This window comes from Aythya ferina (assembly GCF_964211825.1).
Source record: "Aythya ferina genome assembly, chromosome: 14".
Lineage (NCBI taxonomy): Eukaryota > Metazoa > Chordata > Aves > Anseriformes > Anatidae > Aythya > Aythya ferina.
Window position 1 is genome coordinate 6,699,442 of NC_140312.1, and position 22,251 is coordinate 6,721,692.

Sequence of the window (22,251 nt, forward strand, 5' to 3'; positions counted from 1 at the left end):
GTGAAATGCCTTGTAGGTTAATGGTGCATCAAGGAAGATGTGTGCTGGGGTGGGTGATTTTTTTTATTATTTTTTTTCCTGCTTCAGGATCTTTGTCTGTCACTCTGAAACCCTTCTTCTAAGGCACATTTGCAGGATCCCTCCCTTTTTATTATCCTAATAAGCCAGGCTGTAGAGACTGATCTGTTCAACTTCTAGCCCCAGGGATGAGAGCCCAGGTTGGGATGCGACGGATGAGAGGCAGAGGAGTTTAAGCCCTTTCTCTAGAGGAGTTTGCCACCTACTGATTCACAGGTTCCTTCTAGCTCTTGCCAAGACAAGTTGAGGGGTGATGCGGGGGGGAGCTGGGAACTTGGGGTAGGCAGGAATTGCCCTTAGAGACCCCAGCCAGGACCCCCAGGGAATAGCCGGGGTGGGGGGGGATGCGGTGCCCAGCTGTTGAGCTCCAGCTCGGCGAAGGCAAAAGGAGCTCAGTGGAAGTGCACGGCGTGCATGCGTGCGTGTGTGTTGTGTGTGGCGGGGGAGGGATGTGGATGAGGAGCGGGCTCTCTTTCTTTCTCACAGGGCTCAGTTAATCCTGCTGTCAGGCGGTGTTAAGCAGCAGTCTCAGCGCTGGATTCCGAGAGAAGGAGACGCGCAATCCAGAAGGCGCAGCAGAGGGGAGGCGAGAGAGGCAGCTAAAGAGAGCAGAGCGGGGGAAAAATCAAATCTATGCTCGGAACTGGGCTTCTTTTTCGCCAATGCAAAAGGGAATATGCAGCACATTTTTGCCTTCTTCTGCACCAGTTTCCTAGGGGCAGTGTTAGGGGCCAATTTCCCCAACAATATCCAGATAGGTGAGTGCGGAGCTCGGGGCCGCTGGGGAGTGATGCTCCCCGGCAAGTGGTGGGGTGGAGAGGGGGCGGTGGGGGCAAACTGACCCGTTCATTTGCTTGCAAGGGAAAAAATGTGCGTGTGTGTGTGAGAGAGAGAGGGGGTGAACAGTGCGGGCTGGGTTTTCCTCTTGGTATGAGATTTGCAAGAGCAGAGAGATATCAATTTTTCTTTGGGGGAGGGGAGGATTGGAAATAAATGCCTGCACACACACCAACACAGAGGGAGAAAAGTGCCTCCGAAATGGAGGAAGCATGAAAAAAAATATCTGTTTCTTGCTTTGTGAAATATCTGGGCTGCCATTGTGCGTTGCTGCATTTGCAAAATCGGCGGTTGCATTATACATTTTTGTGAGGATGCTCTCATCTGTAGGTAACTGGGACGAGAGGTAACAAACAGGCGCACTCTGTTGTTGTTGCTAAAGAATAAGGGCAGAGCTATCGGAGGAGGATTTTGCGTTGAAGTCTCTTTTCATTTCATGCTACTTGCTTCCTCTGTGCACCAGCACTGCCTGTTTGATTCCTTTCTCCCCTCCTGTAACTTCTCAGTGCTCCTCTCCCCCCAGCCCCAGGTTCATTATTACTCTCCCATTGATCTTTATTGATGATGATTTGTAACCCAAATTCCCTTTCCTTGCATGCCGGTTTTCTTTCCCACCTCCTTTCTCTTTACAATGCCAATCAATTGCTAATCCACCAAGTTCAGGCAACTCCTGCCTTAGTATAGCTGCACAATTGGTGCTTTTATTGCTGTTCCTCCTACATCCCCATCTCCCTCCCTTCCTGCCTCCTTTTTACCCTAAATCTGTGCAGCATCCCACATTCTTTCCCTTTCAACAAATGTGTATAAGAGCTTAACTCGGCTACTAGCATCTTATTTCTCTGACACCCACGATTAGGCTGGAGAGGGGGGTGCATGTGGGGGGGTGGGTGATATTCGTACACAAATAGCCCTTTCCACACACCAAGGAGATGCCCTCTATACTTAAGATGTGCAAAGTGCCATTGCAAGCAGGTTTCTCCCTGCACATTTGGTTCTTCCCCAAGCCATTTGCCCCAGAGGGTGGGTATCGATGCTTTTAGCTCCTGTTTTAATTCAGCCTTGTTTTCAAGTGCTTTGTTTCCCTATCTGTAAAATACAAATAGTGCTTCTACATGCATCTAAATAGCAGGACTAGTGCTATTACATTCAGACTTTCTGGATGCCATGCAGGTATCTGCCGCAAGCAAAGTTCCCTGGGGGGGGGGAGCAGCAGGAAACTTTTCCTAGGGCTGGGTTGTCCCAGCACTTTGTTCCAGGTCCATGTGGGGAGAGAGGCTCTGAGCCTGCATCCAGCCTGATCCCAGTTTCTATTCACTTTATGTCGTCCTGCGGTTCTGGGCTCAGCTGCACTTCCACTCAGATCGATCCTTTTCAGCGTCAAGCTTTAGATTTCCTGCTCTCTCTGAGTTTGGCCACTGTCACCTGTTAAATATAGGGTTTTTCCATGCAGCAGACTTCCAGCAGCAGCAGCAGGTGTTTGGCCATGGGCCCTGCTCGCTCCAGCTCTTACAGCCCTGTCCCCATGTGCCCAGCTTGGCCGGGCTGCTCTGAACCCAATAACCCCTGCTTCCCTCCTGCAGCAAACCTGGGGAGCAAGGTTTAAAATGGGCCTCATTACAAGTGGTGGAGAAGGAATAAAGACTCCTTATTTATAAAAGTAACATTAACAGTGCTTACATTTCTTTTCTTTAAAGTTATGGGGAGGTAAAGAGGTTGAGCCAAACCCCAAGATTCAGCCCAACCCTGCAGGTTGCTGGGCTCAGAGATGCACCAGAGTTCCTATACGTGCTCCAGACATTACATAATGTAAAGGTTTTCTGCTCCCAGCCTGGCTGCAGCAGGCACGAGCCCCCCTGGTGTGCTGGAGGGTTTTGGACTGCAGAGGCAGCCTCAGGATAGGCGAGCTCTAGCCCAGGAATATTTCAGACCAAAGTGGTGTTAATACAGGTGTGCTCAGACCTTTCTCCTTGTTCTGTTTTTCTCCCCAGGGGGGTTATTTCCTAATCAACAGTCCCAGGAACATGCTGCTTTTAGGTTTGCGCTGTCTCAGCTCACGGAACCCCCTAAGCTCCTTCCCCAGATCGACATTGTGAACATTAGCGACAGCTTTGAAATGACATACACCTGTAAGTAGCGGTGTTTGCGGTGCTTTCTCTTACTTTGGTTTCTTTACTCCTGACTGCTTTTATTTTTTTATCTATTGCTATTATTTTTTTATTATCTAAAATATGGGATATCTTGCTAAAAATGTGTGACTCTTCTTCAGGGTTCATACAAGAAAACCCCAAATACCCAGCCAAGAGATTTCAGAATCATTTTAGTTTGTGCTAAGACGTAGGGGGTGAGGTAGTGCTGCAGTTGTTCAGCATGTTTTGTGTTTTCTCTTTCAGTGCTTCCAAAGCAGTATAAACCCCTCAACAATCCATTTCCTTGTGTTTCTCTAACCCCTGCCCGATTCTTCATACTGGGGTTTCATTCCCATATTTCCTATAGCTGCGATGTACAACAAAGGCACCCCTTTCCACCCACGGGGTGCACAGAAGTGTCTGTTTAGTGTGAACAACTTCTTCTCCAGCCCCAGTTTAGCCATCTGTCCTTGCAATTTAAGAAAGACTGAGCAGAAAACGGCACCGTGGTGCAAGTAGAGTCCAGATTTACAGTAAGGGACATGTCCAACAAGAATGGAGAGGTAAGGGAGTTCTAGTTTCAAGTGCCAGTGAAATTATTGGCTCTAAAAACACCAATTAAAGACTGAATTGGCACAGCAGAGTCAATCCTAGGGCTTAGCTACACCCTGCTAAAGCACAGCACATTGTTATGTGGTGGAGTTGGGAAAAGAAAAAATCTGACTTGCCAGGTAACGCCAAGATTAGCAGCAACAAATAAGACCAGGAGGTAACCAGCGGAAAACAAACACTAACACAGCCCCGCGGTTGCAGCAGGGGCTCTTGCGGCATTTGCTTCCTTCTGAGCAAGCATCACGGTGCTGTGCACGAGGGGCTCACACCACTGGGATGCGATGCACAAAGAACTCCTCAGCTTGACCTGGTGTCAGACACGGCTTTCTTTCTCTGAGCCTGCATGTGCTTGTGTGTGTATGAGGACCTGCAGGAGGAACCCTTCCCTTTGCAGAGCCTGTTGGGTTGTTGTTGGCTCACATCCGTAGTATCCTTTTGATTCACTGAAACATCCTCTCTGCAGTTTAGTCATATGGAGAGTGGGATAGAGGTGGACACAAACTGTTCTCTCTGCTAAGAAATATACAGAAGGGAAAAATGTTTTTCAGCAGAAAGAACCCAGGAATGTATTGGAGGAGAATTAAGAAGGCTCCTTAAAGAAAAATAAAAAGCCCTATTTTTTTTGCATGTTGGAAAGTTTGCAAGTACAAGACTGCAGAATTTCTTGGCCTGTAAGACATAGGAGAGAGGAGTAATATTTTGGCCATTCTTTCACTGGACTATCTAATGACATATCTAAAGATTTTCTATTCTCCTTAATACCCCTTTATTTTCCAACTACAAGGTTTTCATCAAGCAAGAGCAACTATTTCAGCTCAATCCAATGGCACTTCCTTGGCAGGAAAACTAGACAAATAGAAGAAAAAGGCAGACCTAGTATCTATCAAAGGAAAGCGTCACCCACCTGGGGTAGAGTTGCTGACTGTGGCTGGGGATGAGCTATTTCAGTGCTGATAGCAGGAAGAAAGCAGAAACTGCAAGAATATTGCTAGAATAAATTCTCCATCTGCGCAGAGTTTTCCCTCCCTCTCTACGCCTGCCACTAATGATTTTGTTTACTGCATTAGCAATGATAGCAAGGCCACGATACTAGTTATGCTTAAAAAATCTGTCATTAGTACCACGAGGGTGGGGGTGGTCTCACAAAAGCTGAATGGAAGCAAGACAGCCTCCCAAAGGATGTTATATTTGAGCTCTATGTAGGGCACATTGTCCTAGATCAGACCAGCAAAGCACTCTGCACAGTCCAACTTCACTTGTCCTCATTTTTTTTTTTTTTTAATTAAAAACTTCCTAAGTTCTTCAAGACTATGGAAGGCAGCTTTTGTTTTGTAAGCACAAAAGAAGGTGTTATTCCATGTACCCTTGGGAGGAAGAAAAAAACACCACCACAACAAAAAAGCCCCACAATATGACAGGCTGCTGGGAGATGTGGTTTTGGTACTCACATGCTGAAACTTTTGCCAGGAATTATCTCCTTCCTCACCTTCCAGCAAATTCCCTTCCCTGTTGCCAAGATATCAGCAGAAAGATCTGTTTATTTACAGTGAATAAAAAACCCTGCCCACGCAGAGGTCCTTATCTTCTGAGAAAAGACTGGCCATGCTACCAGTTAAAAGTACCAGTTTTTGTTCCCATGGAGATGGAGAACACAGCATTTCTCTGTCGTTGGAATCACCTGGTTCCCTGATGCTTTTGGTCGAGGGTGTTTGGACTCTGCAAACCTTGTGCTGCCCCTACCAGGAGCAGGACATCCAAGTAAGGCTGGCAGGTCCCAGCCCCGTGGAAAGTCCTGCCTGCAGCTAGATCCAGCCTCGTGTGCTAAATGGAGTCCTTATGGCAAGTGCCTGAAGCAGCATCATTCAAAATACAGGATATATATTAAGGATTGGTGGTGACTGCAGAAAAAAAGGCTTGCTGAGCAGCTTGCGGGGCAGCGATGAAGTGGCAAGGTGAACTGCACCAAAATGACAGCACCCTGTCTAAGGAGATCGTATGCAAAATGTATCTCAGTATCAACTGTGACACCGTCTTACCCCTGCCTGACATATATCTGCTTGCTTGTTAGGATGAGCGAGCTTTGGTGTGACAGTGGGTAAATTTACAGAATGAGATGCACCCATTTGAGCGCAGGTGACAGTGGTAGGGAACCGCTACTGATGTGCTAGTGATGATCGTAAATTGGTTACAGTAATATCCACGAGAGTGATAAATCTGTAAAATATCAGGAGGCTGCTGTTGTCACTGGGGCATCGCTGTGACAGCCCAAAGATAACTTTCAGATTTCTGATGCTTCCAGCTGCAGACTTTTTGTTGTTACACGGTACTTGTGAATACCTCCCTGTGGGGTAATGTTGACCTGAGGTTCCTGTGCCCCCACAGATTATGATTTTAATTGTAATCATTAAGAAAACAAAAATAAGTAGTAGATACTGTGGTAACCTCATATTTCATGTGTGTGGTGGATGTTAGTGTTGTCATATCACTGAGACATGGGCACGTTTCAATAACTGAAATATCTTCCTAAATTCATCCCATCCCACGGACTAGTTGGCAAGGAACAGGCTCTGTGTTTGCAGCTGGGTGCGTGGCACGGCTTACTGGTTTTTGACAAGCAATGAAAATGCACACCTGCTGCTGTGAGTGTTCTTAACCAAAGGGTTAGAAGACTTTATATTTTTGTGTCATTTCACTGAAGGCCAAGGTAATTGTTTAGGAAGAAGGTGAATTTTCAGTCCTTTCTTCAGCAGAAGTATATAGCAGCACCAGGTGACTATAAAAGGTAAAATGATGGGGTGGTGTAGCTGAAAGGTTTGCAAAGCAAAAAGGGTTTTGCAGAGCAAAACCCTTCTGATCAGCTTTAAAGATGTGTTCTCGGATTCTGTCTTCAGCCATTTCTGGAAAAGCACATTATGACCTCAGCACAGGCTCTGGCAAGCTCTGTCTTGCTGGGTTTTGCTGAGTCTGAGTATGCTCGGGGCAGACCTGATATGGCAGGAGATGCTGCAGGTCAGAGCTGAGACAAGAGAAGAAGGGTGCTCTGGGCTAGGTGTGAGGACACAGGAGGGCTGAAGCTTAGGACAGAAATGTAAATTCTTGTCTCTGTGAGGTCTGTGGTGGATACAAGCACCACGTCCTGTTGGCAGCAAAGGGATGAGAGCCTATTTACTGGAGCTAACACCAGGAAGTTTTCCCTTATTCTTCATCTCAGCCTCCATTCATGCACACATAATGCACATCCCCATCCTGTGCATTGTCCAGCTCCCTGGGCAGTGAGAATTGTTTCAGCCCCAGCTCCTTAGCTTGATTTAGTTTGTGGTGCAGAAACTTCTGCTTTCAGCCCCAGCAGGAGTACTGGGGTGAGCCCGGGCAGAGCTGGACAGATGGAGGCTGTTGCTCTCACTGCACGGCTGCAGCAGTGAACTGCTTGGGAGGGCGATGTCTCAGCCACAGATTTCCCTGGCCATGTCCTGGGGGATGTTCCCCACTGAGTGGTGCTCATGGAAGGTGAATCACCTACTTGGTGAATCCATCCCTGCAGAACTCATAGCACTTTGTAGGAATGACCAGCTACTAAAAATCCCTGTTCTGCACTGAGCCCTGGAGCTTTGCTGGTGCAGCGATCAGCTTTTGTTCGTGCTTACGTGTTGGGCTACTGAGAAGGGATATTCAGGAGCTGCACACACAAAACACAGAGGTCTGTAAAGGAGAGTGGAAGGATTTTTCAGCTGCATGAAAACTTGCAAAGAGGCCAAAAACCTTAGCTTAACAAAATGCCTTAGTTATCCCTCTCCTTCCATGTATGCACAGCTGTAGGTACTGTGGGGTCCTCATGCTGAGCAGAGGCTGTGGGTGCTGCTAATATTTTGAAGTTGAATCCATTCTGCATATTAGGAAATGAATAAGCGGGTTGGAGCCAGTTTGTATTTTAAGAAAGCCTCCAAGCTGCAATTAGAAAGAAATTTGTAGTGATCACTCTTTTTGTGCTTATATTCTTATCAATAGCAGCAAGCTTAGATCCAGATCAGCTATAAACCAAAGTATTTCTTTTTGTTCTTCTTCTTGAGTGCTTACGTATATAGATACTGTATTTCTGGAGATAGCTTTTTATCTCCTAAATTACCTCTCAGAGATGGGAAGGAATAGGCAAACATTTGAATGCTCTCAAATGAGGATCTAAATTTGGCTTAATTAAACAATTATTGCATGTTTAATTTAAAGGAAGCTTCTTTGTTGACAAACATACGTTGGTCGCCATTTCTTGGAAAGGTGTTGCTGTAATTATTTCAGCAGTAATCAATTAAAATGCAATTTTTATAATTAAACTTCCGCAATCTAAATAAGCCCAGCCCTGTAATAGTATGTAATTGTTATGGTGTTGGTAGGCTTGTTTTTATTTTTGCAATAATAAATGTCATGTAAATGCTTTGGGATTTTATCCCTGTAGGTCCTAGGATGCTAGCTATGTCTATTTAATGTGAGTTAAGCCAACAGAAACTTGGATTTAATGATCAGACAAGATCTGATTAATACAAAATAGGTACTACAGGGAAATGTATCTCCTTAGATTTTGTGATAGGAAAAGGTCTGATGCAGGTAGGTGAATCAAAGCATCAATTCACATGAGATCAAACTGACGTTAAGGGTGCTCATTTTTTGGCAGGGGCACACTGTGGGTTCCTATTAATTGAATGTTTATTTGGTGAGATGCTCCCACCTTACAGGAAGATCCAGCCGTCAGGAGGGTTCTGATGAGCACTGTCTCTGCAGAGGGTGAAATCCAGCCGAGGTGCAGAGAAGGGCTGCTAATGACGAGGGAACGGGTCCTGGGGATGGTCCAAGGTTTCTGCAGTTGGTCTGGGGTGGGCACTGGGTGCTCAGCAGTGGCAGCCACCACCGAGGAAGGTTGCAAGCCATCCCTTTCTTCCTCAGGAAAGAAAAGCATTTAAAACATGAGTGCCAAGCCATTTGCTCAGCTCCGGCTGCCAGGGCAGGGCGAGCTGTCTGTCTGCCTTCACGGATCTGGGCATAGAGAGACTTCGGGGAACATGGGCCAATATCATCTGCGGGGACGCTGATGGTACTCCCCTGTCACTTGGCGCAGGCAGCCTTGCTGAGAGGCTGGCAGGGCATGTCAAGAACAGGTTTTCCCCAGTCTCGTGTGTCTGTTTTTCTCCAAAGGGGATGGGGGCACTTCTTTACATGACTATTATGTTTTTATTTATTTTTATCCTGGTCTGTGGGAGTGGTGCCTGGGGAGAAAAGCTGATGTCACGTAATTAGGAAAAATTAGAAGAGGAATAATGGGAGTTTCACACCTGCAAATCTATCTGCTCATCTGCAGAGGATCCCAAATATTCATTGTTGACACACAAACAAGAGCAAAGAAGTAAAATTTGGGCTCTGCAGCAGTCAGAGAAGGGATTTTGAGAAATGGCAGAGGCCAGACCTGTTCATTGTGTGACAGTCACAGTTTCTACTCACAGCTTATCCTTTCTTCTCTAAAAATAAAGCTTTTTCATGTGATAGGGATGCTACTAAGCTGCAGACACATGGGCTTAATTTTTTGGCATATTAGCAAGGTGAGAGTCAAAATCTTCATGTGGCTGCAAGGAAGGCAGTGTGGGGAAGCACGCTGTTCCCTTCCAAAACTCTAGTGGGAATTTTAGATATATACGTTTACATTTTCCTTAATAGGGTTAGGGCCCCAAAGGCAATAGCTCTCTGCCAGTAGAAATGGAAACCATCCCGGTTACTTTCAGTAGCACGTGGAGCTTTGAGCAAACACAAAATCACACGCTCCTTAAAGATGCAATAAATCAGGGAGACTTTAATATTCTGCTGATCCAAATTCTCCGGGGTGTGGTATTAACACAAGGCTGAAGACAAAGATGCATTTATTTCAACTACACTCCTTTAAAAAGGGATGAGTTTTATTTCTCAGCTTTTAGTTGTGCAGGACTGGAACACAGGAACGTTTTTCCCAGTGAAAAGTGCCACCTGGTGCAGCGTGGGGTGTCTTCTGGAGGTTACGAGGACCCCCAAGGAAGTCAGGTCTTAGGCATCACACAGAAGAAGGGCTGAATCCAGCCGTTAGCAATCCACCACCATCCCTACAAAAAAATGTTTCAAAATAATACCAGATGATTAGCATAACAGCATGCCATCCAGCAGAAACTGTTCCCTGCTCACCTGCTGAACTTGATCGCTCATTAGCTCACACAGTAACGAGTCCCTAGTTGATTTTCTTTTGCTACCCTTTAGCAGCCAGACCCACTCAATCCTTCTGGGGCATTCTTGAAAAAAAAAAAAAAAAAAAAAAAGGGCGAGGTTGATTTTTTTTATTAATATATGTCAGTTATTTTCCCCATTCTTTGCAAAGCCCACCCTTTCAGCCCTCATCCAGAGTTGCAGTTTAGGAGGAGACTGAGATGCTTATGCATCACAGGACTGATTGATCTCTTGAGAAGGTAGCAGCAAGAGGCAACGAAGAGGCGAGTAACAGCTACAAATTGCTGTATCTCGGCTCCTTCAAGAGGGTCTTTTCGTTCTTTGATTTTATTTGTTTTTGACAGGGCGGAGGAGTGCAAAAGGAAACAACTGATGTCTAAGAGTGAGAAGTAACATACAACTGATGGCAGGATTCTTGTGTGTATATAATGTCTGCACCTCCCTATATGCTCTCAGAGTGCTGGCTTTGATTTAATAAGCGAGGTCCTCTAACCGTGCTAATGGAGCTGAAGTGGGAGGGAGATGAAAGATTGAGGCTGGAGGGTCTGAGGAGAGACACGGGAGCTGCTGTAGGTAATCGGGATGCAGTGTGGAGGGATCTCACATGAAAGGGAGGGGTATTTCTCACCTCCCCACCCTCCCAAACACTTTGCTTTGATCTTTGCTAGCGGTAAGCTTCAGTGAACAAATGACATCCCTGACTACAGATTCAGATGTGGTTTTCTCCCACTGGCCTGCACGTGTCCCCTGAGTGCCCAAACATGTTAGCTTTCCTTCCACACAGTGCTGATGCCTCATCCAGCACCATCCGTGAGAAAGAGGACAGTGTTGCTATTCTCTCAGGTGAGCAGCAAGAAAACATGCCAGCAGGCTTGGGAGCTTGGGTGAGAGGAGACCAGCAGAGACCATGCAGGGACAGGGGATGGAGAAACACTGGGTCAGGAGCAGCACTTGGAAAGACCCAGTCCTTTAACAACGCATGTCCTTAATGAACTACCAAAGGAAGTAACAGAAAGCCAAACCACATATGGCCATGGGGCAAAGGGGCTATGAGCAAGTTGCTGTTGCAAGCAAGGACAAGGAGGTGAGCTGCAGCACAGCCCACCCATGCAGCGACACCATTTCCAGTTCACTGTCCCAGAAACACAGTCAGGCACAGCAGCTGTCCCCAGTCTGTCCTGAGCAACGGGAGAGATGAGTACGTTCCACAGATTTAATCAGATTTAATTTAGTCTTTCAGCCTGTCCCAGTTCTGGGGTCTGGTCTGCTCAGGTATTTATGGCTGGGCCAACCAAAACCCACTGTCTGCAGCTCTGAGCTGTGGGGATGGCGATGTGGGAGTCCCCATGTTCCGTCTGGGTGGTGCCAGAGAAGGGAAAGGCAGTGAGGAGACTATCCCAGCTGGAGGCTGGGGTATGGATTAGCCTCAGCTGACAGATTTTAAAAATCATCACTTGTTTGGAAACCTGCGAGAAATACGTGGATGAACTCAAATGAATTTCTAACATTGAGTCATCCGTATCATAATATCTTCCACCTTAACAGCCTTGTGTGCCAGACTCAGCAGAGACCTTGGAGGGAGCAGATCCCAACACCTCCCCTGAACCCGCAGAGCCCCATGCAGTCCCCAGGCTTGCAGGAGGACACAGGTTCACAGCTACCTGAAGGCTGGAAAAACAGCTCTTAATTTGTGTGTTCCCAGAAGTGTCCACATTTAAGTGCTGTCTCTTTATTGGTATGAATTCCGGAGGTTTTTAACATCACTCAGAAGACCTATCCAGCTCTGTAATTCATTCTATTTTTTTCATTCTTATTGCAACCTCTAATAGGACCTCCATGAGGAAGCCCAGCTTGTGCTTCAGTGCTGCTGGCCTTTAAAGAACACCACACATGTAGGCTTGCTGGCAAGTTAATTAGGAGGGAGGTGAGTTCCCTGTGTGGCTCCCAGGCAGGAGGTGAGAAGGCTCCGCCAATTCCACCCCTGCTCCCAGAACAACCATGCACCTTCAGAGATGACCTGAAAGCACTTTCTCCAGTTAGTTGTAGCCCTTTCCCCAAAATCCCATGTTACACCTTGTTCTGGAGTAAGTGGGGCTAGTTTGGGGTACGTTCTTTATCCGTCCACGAGGAAGTTCATTTAATCCTTGCTGTTTTAGCAAGGCTTAACAGTCACGCTGAAGTGGCTAAACCAACACACAGCATCTCAGATAGAATCTGACAGTTAAACCATCCCCAAATCCCTCTGCTTGGCAAGCTTTGGCCCAGCAAAGCTTGTTAGAAGCGAACTCCTTGCATATGCTCTCAGTACAAGTGCTGGATGTGCTGTCCCTTAATTTAACTTTTTCCTTCCTCTGCAAAGCGCCAGGCAAAGTAACTGAATTGCATGCTTAAAGGTCAGCTGTGCCGTGCCAGTTGTCTGTGGAGTGGCAGGAGAAAGGGAGAAGAACAAAGCCCCGGCTTGACCTCGTGCTGTGTCACTGCTTACACGCCTTAGCACTGTCCTTAAGCAGCAGGTCCTAAGTCCTTAAAGCTTAAAGAGGGGAATTTGCCCCCTCTAACTTTTCTTTCTAAGGATTAGTTGCCCTCATCTAAGCTACTCAACAAGGTTACCTCTGTAATCAGCAGGGAGCCCTCCAGCGAGTGATCCTTTTGAACTGTTTTAGACACCCATCTTAGCATGGGAGGATTGGCCCTCCAGAGGTGCATGCTTATCTCCCTTGTCGATATGGGAAGCCAAGATTACAGATTTGGCTTAGAAGGTTTACCCTGAGACCTTGAGAGGCAGGTGAGAGGAATCCTACCCAAAGTGTCTGCAGTTGTATCATGCTAAGTGCTCGATACTCTGCTGAAGGTAATACCTCAGCGATACCGAACATTTTTCTGCTCTCCCTGCAAGCAGCCTTTAAAGGCCTTGATAAATCAGGCATTACATTGCAAACAAGCAGTTTGCAGTTGTGCTATTCTGATGTTTCGCAAAGTAGTGAAGAAAACATATGTTCCTGACATAGAAACTGCTCTTCTCTGGCTCACCTTCTGTATTTCAGCACAATACCGCAGCAGCTCCTCAAGGGCAGGGTTCTGCTCTTGTCTGGGATATGCTCTCTTCCCCTTGGCCTCTTCTGTTTCTTGCTTCTCATGGGCTCACTGCAGTAGCGTTTGCAGTGCTGTAATAAAAATACCTGTGTTTGCTTTTGCTGTCTTTATGTTAAGCAGCTCTTTCTCCCTCCTTCTGTCAGTGTGCTCCGAGCTGCTGCTGCCTTTCCCTAGGAGTAGGCTCGGGGGGATCCTGGAGCCGGTATCACCAGGGGAGCAATGCCTTCAGATGCTAACTGTAGCATTTTCAAAATAGCACCCGGGGATTTGACAGAGCCATCTCCACTAGCGCTAATGGGAAGAACACAGTTAAGCCCCATGTAGCGCGTAGGCTAGGCAGGGACAAACAGTATTTTGAGCTTTTTTTGAAAAAAAAAAAAACCTGTCGCTCCCCCTGCCCCATGTAATTTCTGAAATAGCTTCCGTTAGTAACTTTTTGAGCCAAATCGGAACCAAAAATCTGGGTCAAATCACAGCTGAAAATCCCAGGGATACTCTAAATCCCAGGGATGCTCTGAAGCACACCCCACTCTGCTCCTGAATTCTGATAGCCAGCTGAGAGCACAGCCAGACGAGCTGGATGGCAATGTACACTCAGGTTTCCTGTTTCAAGCTTATCTCCAGAAGGAAGGTAAAAATGTGAATCCAAACTAGCAAAATGAGTAGGGCAACATTAAAAACAAATGAAGAATAATATATCTATATTCCCATATCCCCTTTGGGTCCTGGGGCTGTGTGGTTGAAATCTAGAGCAGTGTAGTGGTAACTGGGGGTGGAGGGAATTGAGGTCAAGATAACTAAGGTAGAGCATCAGCCTCTGACGGGACTGTAGGAGCCTTCAGCAGAGGTGAATTTTTCTGAGCACCGTCTGCGTTAACCAGGCTGTGCGGGGGCTGCAGCTGGAGGAATGAAGTCTGTTGCTGTGGGACTACAGGCACTTGTGCTACAGGATGGTTTGTGTCCAGAGCTGCAAGAGCTGCTGCAGATGTGTAGTTTGTAGCAGTGAGATTTGCAGTTTTTCTTAGCTATCCTTGCCTGAAGCCAATGCAGCAAATCATTCGCTTTCAACAACAGCAAATTTGCATTAAAAAAAGGCTCTATCAAAAGGAAATCACACTTGACAATCTCTCTTTAACCACGGGAGAGCAGCAAGCAGACAGGCGCAGGAGGCTGCCTTCCCATACCTTGCTGTCTGCGTCGTCTTTGGTTTTGGCATTGTGCAAATGGGAAGCAGCTGTAAGCCCTTTGGATCACAAATGGATCTGGGAGTCTGCTACTTCTGCTAACAACTCATTTATTATCACGGAGCAGACAGTTTCCTCTGAGCCAGTGCAATCTATCATTTCTTAAAGATGCTGTGTGAGATTGAAAGAATTTGCTTTAAGAGTTGGCACCTGAAGGCCAGTAATGAATCCGTCTTTGGAAGGAAATCTCCTTCCTCGCTGGAATTTCTTTTTCCCAGCTTTAGCTGGAACAGTCCATGGGTACCACTGCCCACGGTAGGCAGGCAGGGAGCAGGATGTGCAGCAGTGCACTCTTTTCTCTGCAAAGTTCAGGAGCATCCCCACTCTGAAATTTTCTAAAGAGAAATGAGGGCTCTTTGCTGCTCTCTGTCCAAAATACTGATGAGGGGACGGACAGGAGGATATTCCAGCCTCCTTGCATGAAACCCACGTATGCAACTCTAGGCACGTTAAGTCTGCAGCACACAATATCCCGCCCACGGTCAGCACCTGCTGCTGCCTGGCCTGGATTTGATGCTGTTTCAACACGGTGCCACTTCCTCTGTCCTCCCTGTACCTCAGCCACATCAGCTGTCTACTGCCCCACTGCCCCCAAAGTGTGGGGCCATGCTGCAGCCCCAAACAAGCCACCTACTTGCAGAGACCTACAGCCAAAAAATGCTCTGCAAAAGGGCATTTCCCCATCATTTTGCCTGCTGCACCAGCCATCTCCTGTGCAGATATGGAGCATGCTGATGTGGGCACTCCAAATCCAAACCTCTTCATCAAGAGCGTCTGCTATAGAGAGCAGTGAGGTGATGAAAGCCCGTGTTAATTATGCTCCTTGCAGCAGCTCTGAGCTCATGCTGGTGTTTTTGGCTGCTGTTATCTCATGGCTGCTTAAAATCCAGGGCTCCCAATGTGCTTCAAGGGAATTCGCTGTCAGAGTCAGCAGAAGAGCTGGCGAGACGTGCTGGTGCTTGCGGCAGCCTTGGGCCAGGACAGGGTGCCCCCAGGTGACGGGGCACTGTGACAATGTGGAGCTATTTTTGTCAGTTCTTCTGTTTAGTTAACCTTTCTTCTTATAATTTGCACTCATGATTTATTCCAAGAGAAATGAACGTTTTTGTTAATTTTGTTTTGTTTTTAATCTTTTTGGTGTAAAGGGGAATCAGGACTATACGTACTTGGTTCTGCGTTATCAGTTTCCTGAATTGTGGATCCAACCTTTTCTAAAGAAGGTTCATTTGATTTAAGGATTTTTTAGAAACTCTGGGAGATTTTATAGATTGTGATCCTATCACTGCTGTCTGTCTAACTTAAATATTTTGCCCAGGAACACTCAATTCCACCCCGGATTTTGCTTGTTCTCCCTTTCCCTGCAATTGGATTTTCCTCGTGGCTGTTCTGCTCAGCTCTGTGCCCGTTGCAATCCCCATACTTAAGATGTCCAGACCATCTCCTGGCTCTGCTGTGCACCTGTTGCATGTCCCTTCTGTCATGAGCTTTGTAAGCTCACCATTATATTTGTGTGCTGAAGATTTGGGATGCTGATTGTTTGCTTAGTAATGTAATTACCAAAAATCATGTCTTTAAGGGCATTTAAATGTGTGCTGATTCCTTCAGTAGCATCAGTACCTAAATGTGGTGTAGTGTCTTAATTGTCCTAAGTGTCCCCATGGGTCTGAGAGTAGCATAAACAAGACTGGTGGATTTTTATTTTATCCAAGCCATTTCTGATGAAAGAACAATCTAAAAACAAACTTACAGCTAAATTTATTATTATTATTATTATTATTATTTCATGGAAAGCGTGTTTCTACTCTTCTGTTCTTTGACGATGCTACTGCCTGCTGCAGACTGGCTGTGACAGTAACTAAACCCTGGTGTGCAGCAGGACAGCATTGCTCCTGTGGTCCACTTTCCTCCCACCTGTGCATGGGTGAGCTAGGGGTGCTCACCCCATCTCTGGCTATTTCTGCCTCTGTACCAGGGTGGAGGGTGCAGAACTTGGTTGCTGCCCTCTGCTCCACCTCTCTGGGTTGGTTTTGCATGGTTTTGGAGCATATCTTCTGTGGGAGCTGAGCCCCATCTATCCCAAGAGTTCTTGCTTCGGGATCTTGCATCAGAACCAGCATCTTGGTCTCACACCTTGTTTCTGGTTTGCCAGAGAAATCTCCTGCCAAGATCAAATGACTGAGGCATTGCTTTCTGGAGCTGTGACAGTTTCTTTGTGGCATCTCTTTTCTTAGGAAGTGACAGAAAAAAATGTGCAAGGGGATACACTAAGACATCAGTGGTGAAAAAGGAAAAAAAAAAAAGTCTTGGAAAAGGGTGTCTTGAGAGGAGGGAAAAAAGAAATGAGAACTGAGTTTTAGGCAAGTTGTAGAATCAGGGACAAATGATAAATGGGAGCTGACGGCTTGTTGCAAGTGCATTAGAGGCAGCCTTTAACTTGTTCTTTAAATCAACATTTGTTGCTGGTTTAGTTCTATCCACATGCAGTGAAATGCCTTCTCTGGTCCTGTGCCTGATTGTTCTAACCATGGAGCTGTCCAATTCGTGAAGGCACCAGCTTGGATACATTCAAAGTCTGAAGTCCTGAAAGAGCAGCACTTGATACGCTGGGCTGTGTAGGCTTTTCTGCAAGCAATGAAACATTAATTATTGTTTAAACATATCCTAAAGTTAACAGAGACTATGACTTCAAGGCTGCAATAACCTACTTGTGCCTTTGAGACCATGGCCATGTCAGTAGCTTTCTTTTTTCCTGTGGATGGGACTGGATGTGAAATGTATCTTTACGGAGAAGTTACATCTTAAGGATTGTCTGATGCTCTCCCATCCTAGTGGATTTTTTTTTTTCTTTCCAGAAACTACAAAGGGAGGTAGTGGGAAGGGCTGGCACTGATGAAGCACCTCCGAAGCCATGCTGGGAATATCTGAAATTACCCCTCTGATTCAGCAGCATCCAGTTAGCTAGAGAGGGCTGGGTGCTCAGAAGGGGAGAGGTGCTTCTGTCACTGCCTGGGCTGACTGATAAATGGAGAGACATGAGTGAGCACTTACCCATAGGACAGCACAGGCCTTTGCATTTTGGGCCATCCCATGTTGGTCTCTTCTTGCTTAGGCTCATGCTTGCAGTCCTTGCTCTTTCCAGTGAGCCTGACTTCATTTGGGAGGGCCCATAGATCCCAGGAAGCTTGGACAGCCATCTGGCTGGTACCCAAGCTCTCCCATGTCTGCTGGCACATGAGCAGCAGGGGATGACGTCTGGGAAGTGATGGGGGAACTACTCCTCTGCTCATGGGAGCACCAGGCACCATATGGGTAAAAGCCACATAGGTACTTGACTGGATGAACAGCGAGTACCTCTGCATGAAGAGTACTCGGGAACAAGCTCTCCCAAACAGACTTTGCCATGGAGCAACTTGGCACAGTGGAGGTGCCAAGGGGCCATTCTGAGTGGCCCCAGTCCGTATTATCCGCCATCTGTTCTTGCAGTCCCTGTTATGACAGCAGGAAAATGTCCTTTATGTCGGCTGTGTACTCATCCATCCGTGCTCCCCAAGTGACAGGAGCATGATTCACCTGCTTGTCTCAGGCTCCGTCTTCCTCCCCAGACGGGACGCCGGGGTTCAGCCCATATGGCCGCCCAGCTTGGCTGACACACTTCGTGTCGTGCTGCCTCACCAGAGCTGGGCCAAGCATAAGGCTAGGGAAAAATGCTGCCATGATTAAGAAGAGGAGGAACTGAACCAGCTCCCCTTCTCCCCTGCTGCCTGCAGGGAAGCATTTAATCTCCTGAAGGGAAAAAAATGGAGGTAACTCTAAAATCCTAACCCCTGCACAGAGGAGACTGGCTCGCCCTGATTTTACTTTTGTGTATCAACAGGCATCCTCGTGGTGGGTGAAGCTTTTCTGTTCGGCTCTGCCAATATGCTCATAAATTTTCTTTGTGGTCATCAAGGCCTGAAGAAACATTATGAAAACTCTTAATTGAGCAAAGCCTTTGATCTCTAGACAAACTCCTATTGGAAGTGGGGGAAATAAAAGTTACAAGGCTGTCAACCTTGTTAGAGCCAAGCCTAACACCCCACTCGAATTAGGCCTGTATTTGATGAAAAGCCAAGATGAGTAGCTCTCTCTCTCTGCATGTCTTACAAACTTTCTCCCTTTTCCGTGCAAAGAAGGCAATCTGGGGGCCTTTCCCAGCAATCATTGCCCAAAGAATTTAACTGAGCACACCTGGAAACCCCACTGGGCCTTCAAGGAGTTTGTCCAATCCATGAGTGGACCATGAACCATGTCTAACCTAGACAGTCAAGGAGATCTCTTTGTGTCCCCAGTAAAGCAACTGAAAATGATTCCTTTGTGTTTGCATCTCCAAAATCAGAACCTCCATAACCAAAAACCTGGATGTAGTCCAATACAAGTTTCCCAGCAGACCCAAGGTAGATTTGCCGGAGACATTGCAAATGAGAAGAAATATGTTGTGTTTTGTTTTCCCTTGCTGTGACAGTAGCAGTGATCATGGCAAAGCCTGGCGTTCTCCAATCTAAGCTTGGCAGAGAAAAGGAGAAAAAGTCTAACTACTGCAAGAATTATAATTATTGCTTAGCATTTCCATGGTGCTATCGATGTACGTGGTGCTTTATAGAAGAAGAAATTGTGGTAACCCCAATCCTACATGTATTACTTCTTCACAGGAGCTCTGCTCTGCCTTCCATTTGGACAATCTTTTCCACTTGATACTGAGGTTGCCCACTTGCTCCACCATAAATCTGCTGCATTTTGCAGCACTTGCTGAGTCTCCGTGCCTTTTGTTACAGCAGGGAAAGACCTAGGAGCCCATGTGACAGCAGCAGAGAGCACGATTCAGACACCAGGTCCTCAGTCCCTCTGAAATACTGCTGCAGCAGCACCATCCAGCACTGGGTTTTAGACCAGGTTCTGTGCAATGGGGAAATTTTAGGTTTAGCTGAATTCAAGGAGGGCTGTACATAAATGCTTTCTGCTAGGAAGTCCCAAGGCTGGACCCTGGTATGCAGGCCCGCTGCCCAGAATGGCTCATTTTTTTGTTGCAGTCAGTAACGGGACACTGGGGGGACAGGCAGGTGAACTGGAAAAGCAATGTACCTGTTAAGACATCTTCCTCATTCCTGTATGGGAAAGCAGGCACTTACTGCCTTGTAAAACTTATTGTTTTCTGGAGGTATTAGAAGTTGCTGTGTAGAGGGGTACTGGCCTTGTTTAAATGCCCAAAATATTTATTGAGGACGTTTCCTCTCTATTTTCTCATGATAGGATGCCCCAAATCCAGTGACACTAATTAGCTACTTAAACTTTTTTTTTTTTTTTTTCCCCCCAGCTATGGACAAATCTCCCTGGATTTAGCAGTACAGCAAAGATTTAACAGAAAGTTTAAATGGGAAAAGCATATGAGAGGAGAAATGGTAGGATAAGATTCTGTGCCTGTTAACTGATGGCATTTATAAATTATAGCTGAGAGATGTCATATCAGTGGAAATGGAAAACAGCTTAGTGGATTATAAAAATACCCTCTATAAACCATTTTAATGCCTAATTTTTTTTAAATCTCTTATGGTAGGTGTCATAAAAATGAATTCTAGCAGAAAGGATAAAAATTTTTCCTCAGTAAACTGGCTAGCTGATGATTAGAGGCTGTCAAGGAGAACAAACTCTTGATTAGGTTGAGGTGCTGAAGTCTGGGTGAGTGCAGCAGGCTCTCATTTCTAGGGAGATGAATTCATTTGTGGGTGATGCAGATCCAACCTGCAAAGCGAGCATTGCTGTTGCAAAACACCCTCCCATCCCAACACAGCTTCTCTCAGCTGGGAGAAGGAAACCAAGGAGCAAGTAGAGGGGGCAGAGATGTTGTGCAGGGGCCTCAGCAGGGACTGTTTTATGGCAGGATGTGAAGGGAAATTGCAGAGGGCCAGCACCCGGGAGGAAAGAGCCAGGGTTACTGGAAACTACAGCTGTGGATGTGAGGACAGTGCAAATAGATGTCTGGAGGATGTCTTGGAAGGAGCTGTGGGGCAGTGATGGGCTGAAAGACACATTCTGTGATTCTGTGATACCAGGCTGCAGTGACTCTGGTTTCCTCACTTTCTTGAATATTAAACCTATTTAAGTCTAAAGTTCTAAGGAAAAGAGCTGCAGCTCTGGGTTGCCCTGTGCAGAAGATATTTTAGTTGTCTGGTGCCCTGTGTTCGCTGGCACAGTCAATGCTCAATTCTGGGTTAAGGTATTTAAGGATGCAATGTTTTGCAATACATTTCCAAGCTGCTTGCGTAGGAAAGGGTAAATGACCTACCTCTCCCCATCCTTTCACAGCCTGCTTCCTGGGATGCATTCAAAAGGCACGTATTCTCTTGACACCTTTGAAGGCTTTGTGTCAGTTCTCCCCACAGATCCGTGTACTGGAGGCCTCTTTTGTGTCCTGCCCATATTATTTTTTTTCCAGAAGAGGAAATCTGCATGTGGGATAGAAATGGTATTAACTTTCCCAATGGGAGCTCGCAGCAGAAGTGCATTTGCAGTGTGTCATTGGGGCTCTGTCTGTCAGTTTATTTCCACGGGGAGGCAAGATTTAGTGTATGGACTCCAGCTGAGCACCTTATAACACCAGTGCAGGAAAGGCAATTTAGCAAATGAAATTGCATAATATAGGATGTCAAGCAGCCTACTTGTGGGTCTTATTCTCTGCAAGGGACTTCATCGTGACATGAGCTAAAGGCATGAGTAACAGCCTTCAGATTGAAAGTCTAAGTAAAACCTCATGCAGAACAATCCAAAGGCAACCTGCACCCAAGGTCCCCAAGCTTCAGTTGGGTTGGGTGTGTGTTTTCCGTCACAGAGACATGAGCTGTCTTGCCTGTAGGCTTTTTCTGTTCTCTTGTATAAATGAGCTAAGGGCTGACTGTAAAATGAATTGAAGGGAAAGAAAGAAAAAAAAAAAAAAGAATTTATTTGCCCCCTTTCCTTCCTTTTCCATCACCTTCTTCCTGTAGATGGCACAAGCGTGAGTCTTTTTACCTGTCCACCTTGCACCAAAAGTCACAGAGGGGAGAAGATCTTAAAGACACTTGATTCAAGCACATGTTTTAGTAGGGAAAATGAAAAGAAAGGAAAGATGGGCAAGGTCTTCTGGTTATGAAACTTTCTTATTTACAATCTGCAAAGTCTCATTCAGAGATGGTACTGAAGCAGTGACTTCTGTGATTTTACTGTGTCTCACGATATCTGTCATTTTTGCTAGGAACATATTTTCTGTGTTCAGGTTAAGTTCTGGGAGATTTCTTTTCATTTTTGAAAGAGTTTCCAACTCTCTTGAAATTTTGAGCAGACTATAGCCTAGTCCTTTACAAACCAAACAGCAAATAAGTAGATTATGTAATTTATTTGCACTGTTAAGCCCATCAGTTGTTTATTAAAAATCAGAGCCCATTAGTTTTGTCAGGTAGCATTGCTTTGCCCGTGTAATACCCCAGCAGAGCAGCTCAGAGTGGAGGAGCAGCAGCTGATGATTAGGTTTTCAGAGCCCCTTTTGGCTTGTCATCACCCAGTAATAGTGATAAACACCCACGGTCTCTTTACTTCCAAACTAATACTCTCGATACCAACGGCTGCACACATTCTCTACTTACTGCCACATTTTTGTCAGCGGCAAGTTCTCACAGTGGGCTGTAAAGCACTGATAGGTGCCTACCAAGCCAAATGAGAATCCCTTTATTAGCTGCTTATGGAGAAGGGTTTCAAAAATTACCATCTAGACTATCCATTCTGGAAGACTGGAAAAGGAAAACTAAGCTACAGTGGCTTTCCTTTTCCTTTTTCCTTTTTTCTTTTTCCTTTTTCCTTTTTCCTTTTTCCTTTCTTCCTTTCTTCTGCTTGGTGCATGGTATTATCACAAGAGTCATGGCATGAGGTTTCAAAGTGCTCACTAAATGCATGTATGCATATTTATACATTAGCATGCAGCGATGTTCCAAGAGGTTCTCCTGAGTGGGGAACAGGCATCGGAA

At 46.1% G+C, this 22,251-nt stretch overlaps 1 protein-coding gene across 3 annotated transcripts in view; it reads left to right on the plus strand.

The window, feature by feature from the left end:
* Positions 1 to 574: 574 nt before the first annotated feature.
* Positions 575 to 22,251, plus strand: part of GRIA1 (glutamate ionotropic receptor AMPA type subunit 1) — a 123,500-nt gene continuing 101,823 nt past the window's right edge. For all 3 annotated transcript variants that reach the window (XM_084535681.1, XM_084535680.1, XM_084535682.1), the window contains exons 1-2: positions 575 to 836; positions 2,904 to 3,041. In XM_084535681.1, coding sequence (XP_084391807.1) covers positions 755 to 836; positions 2,904 to 3,041 — 220 coding nt within the window. In that variant the 5' untranslated portion in view covers positions 575 to 754. The remainder of the gene's footprint in view (positions 837 to 2,903; positions 3,042 to 22,251) is intronic.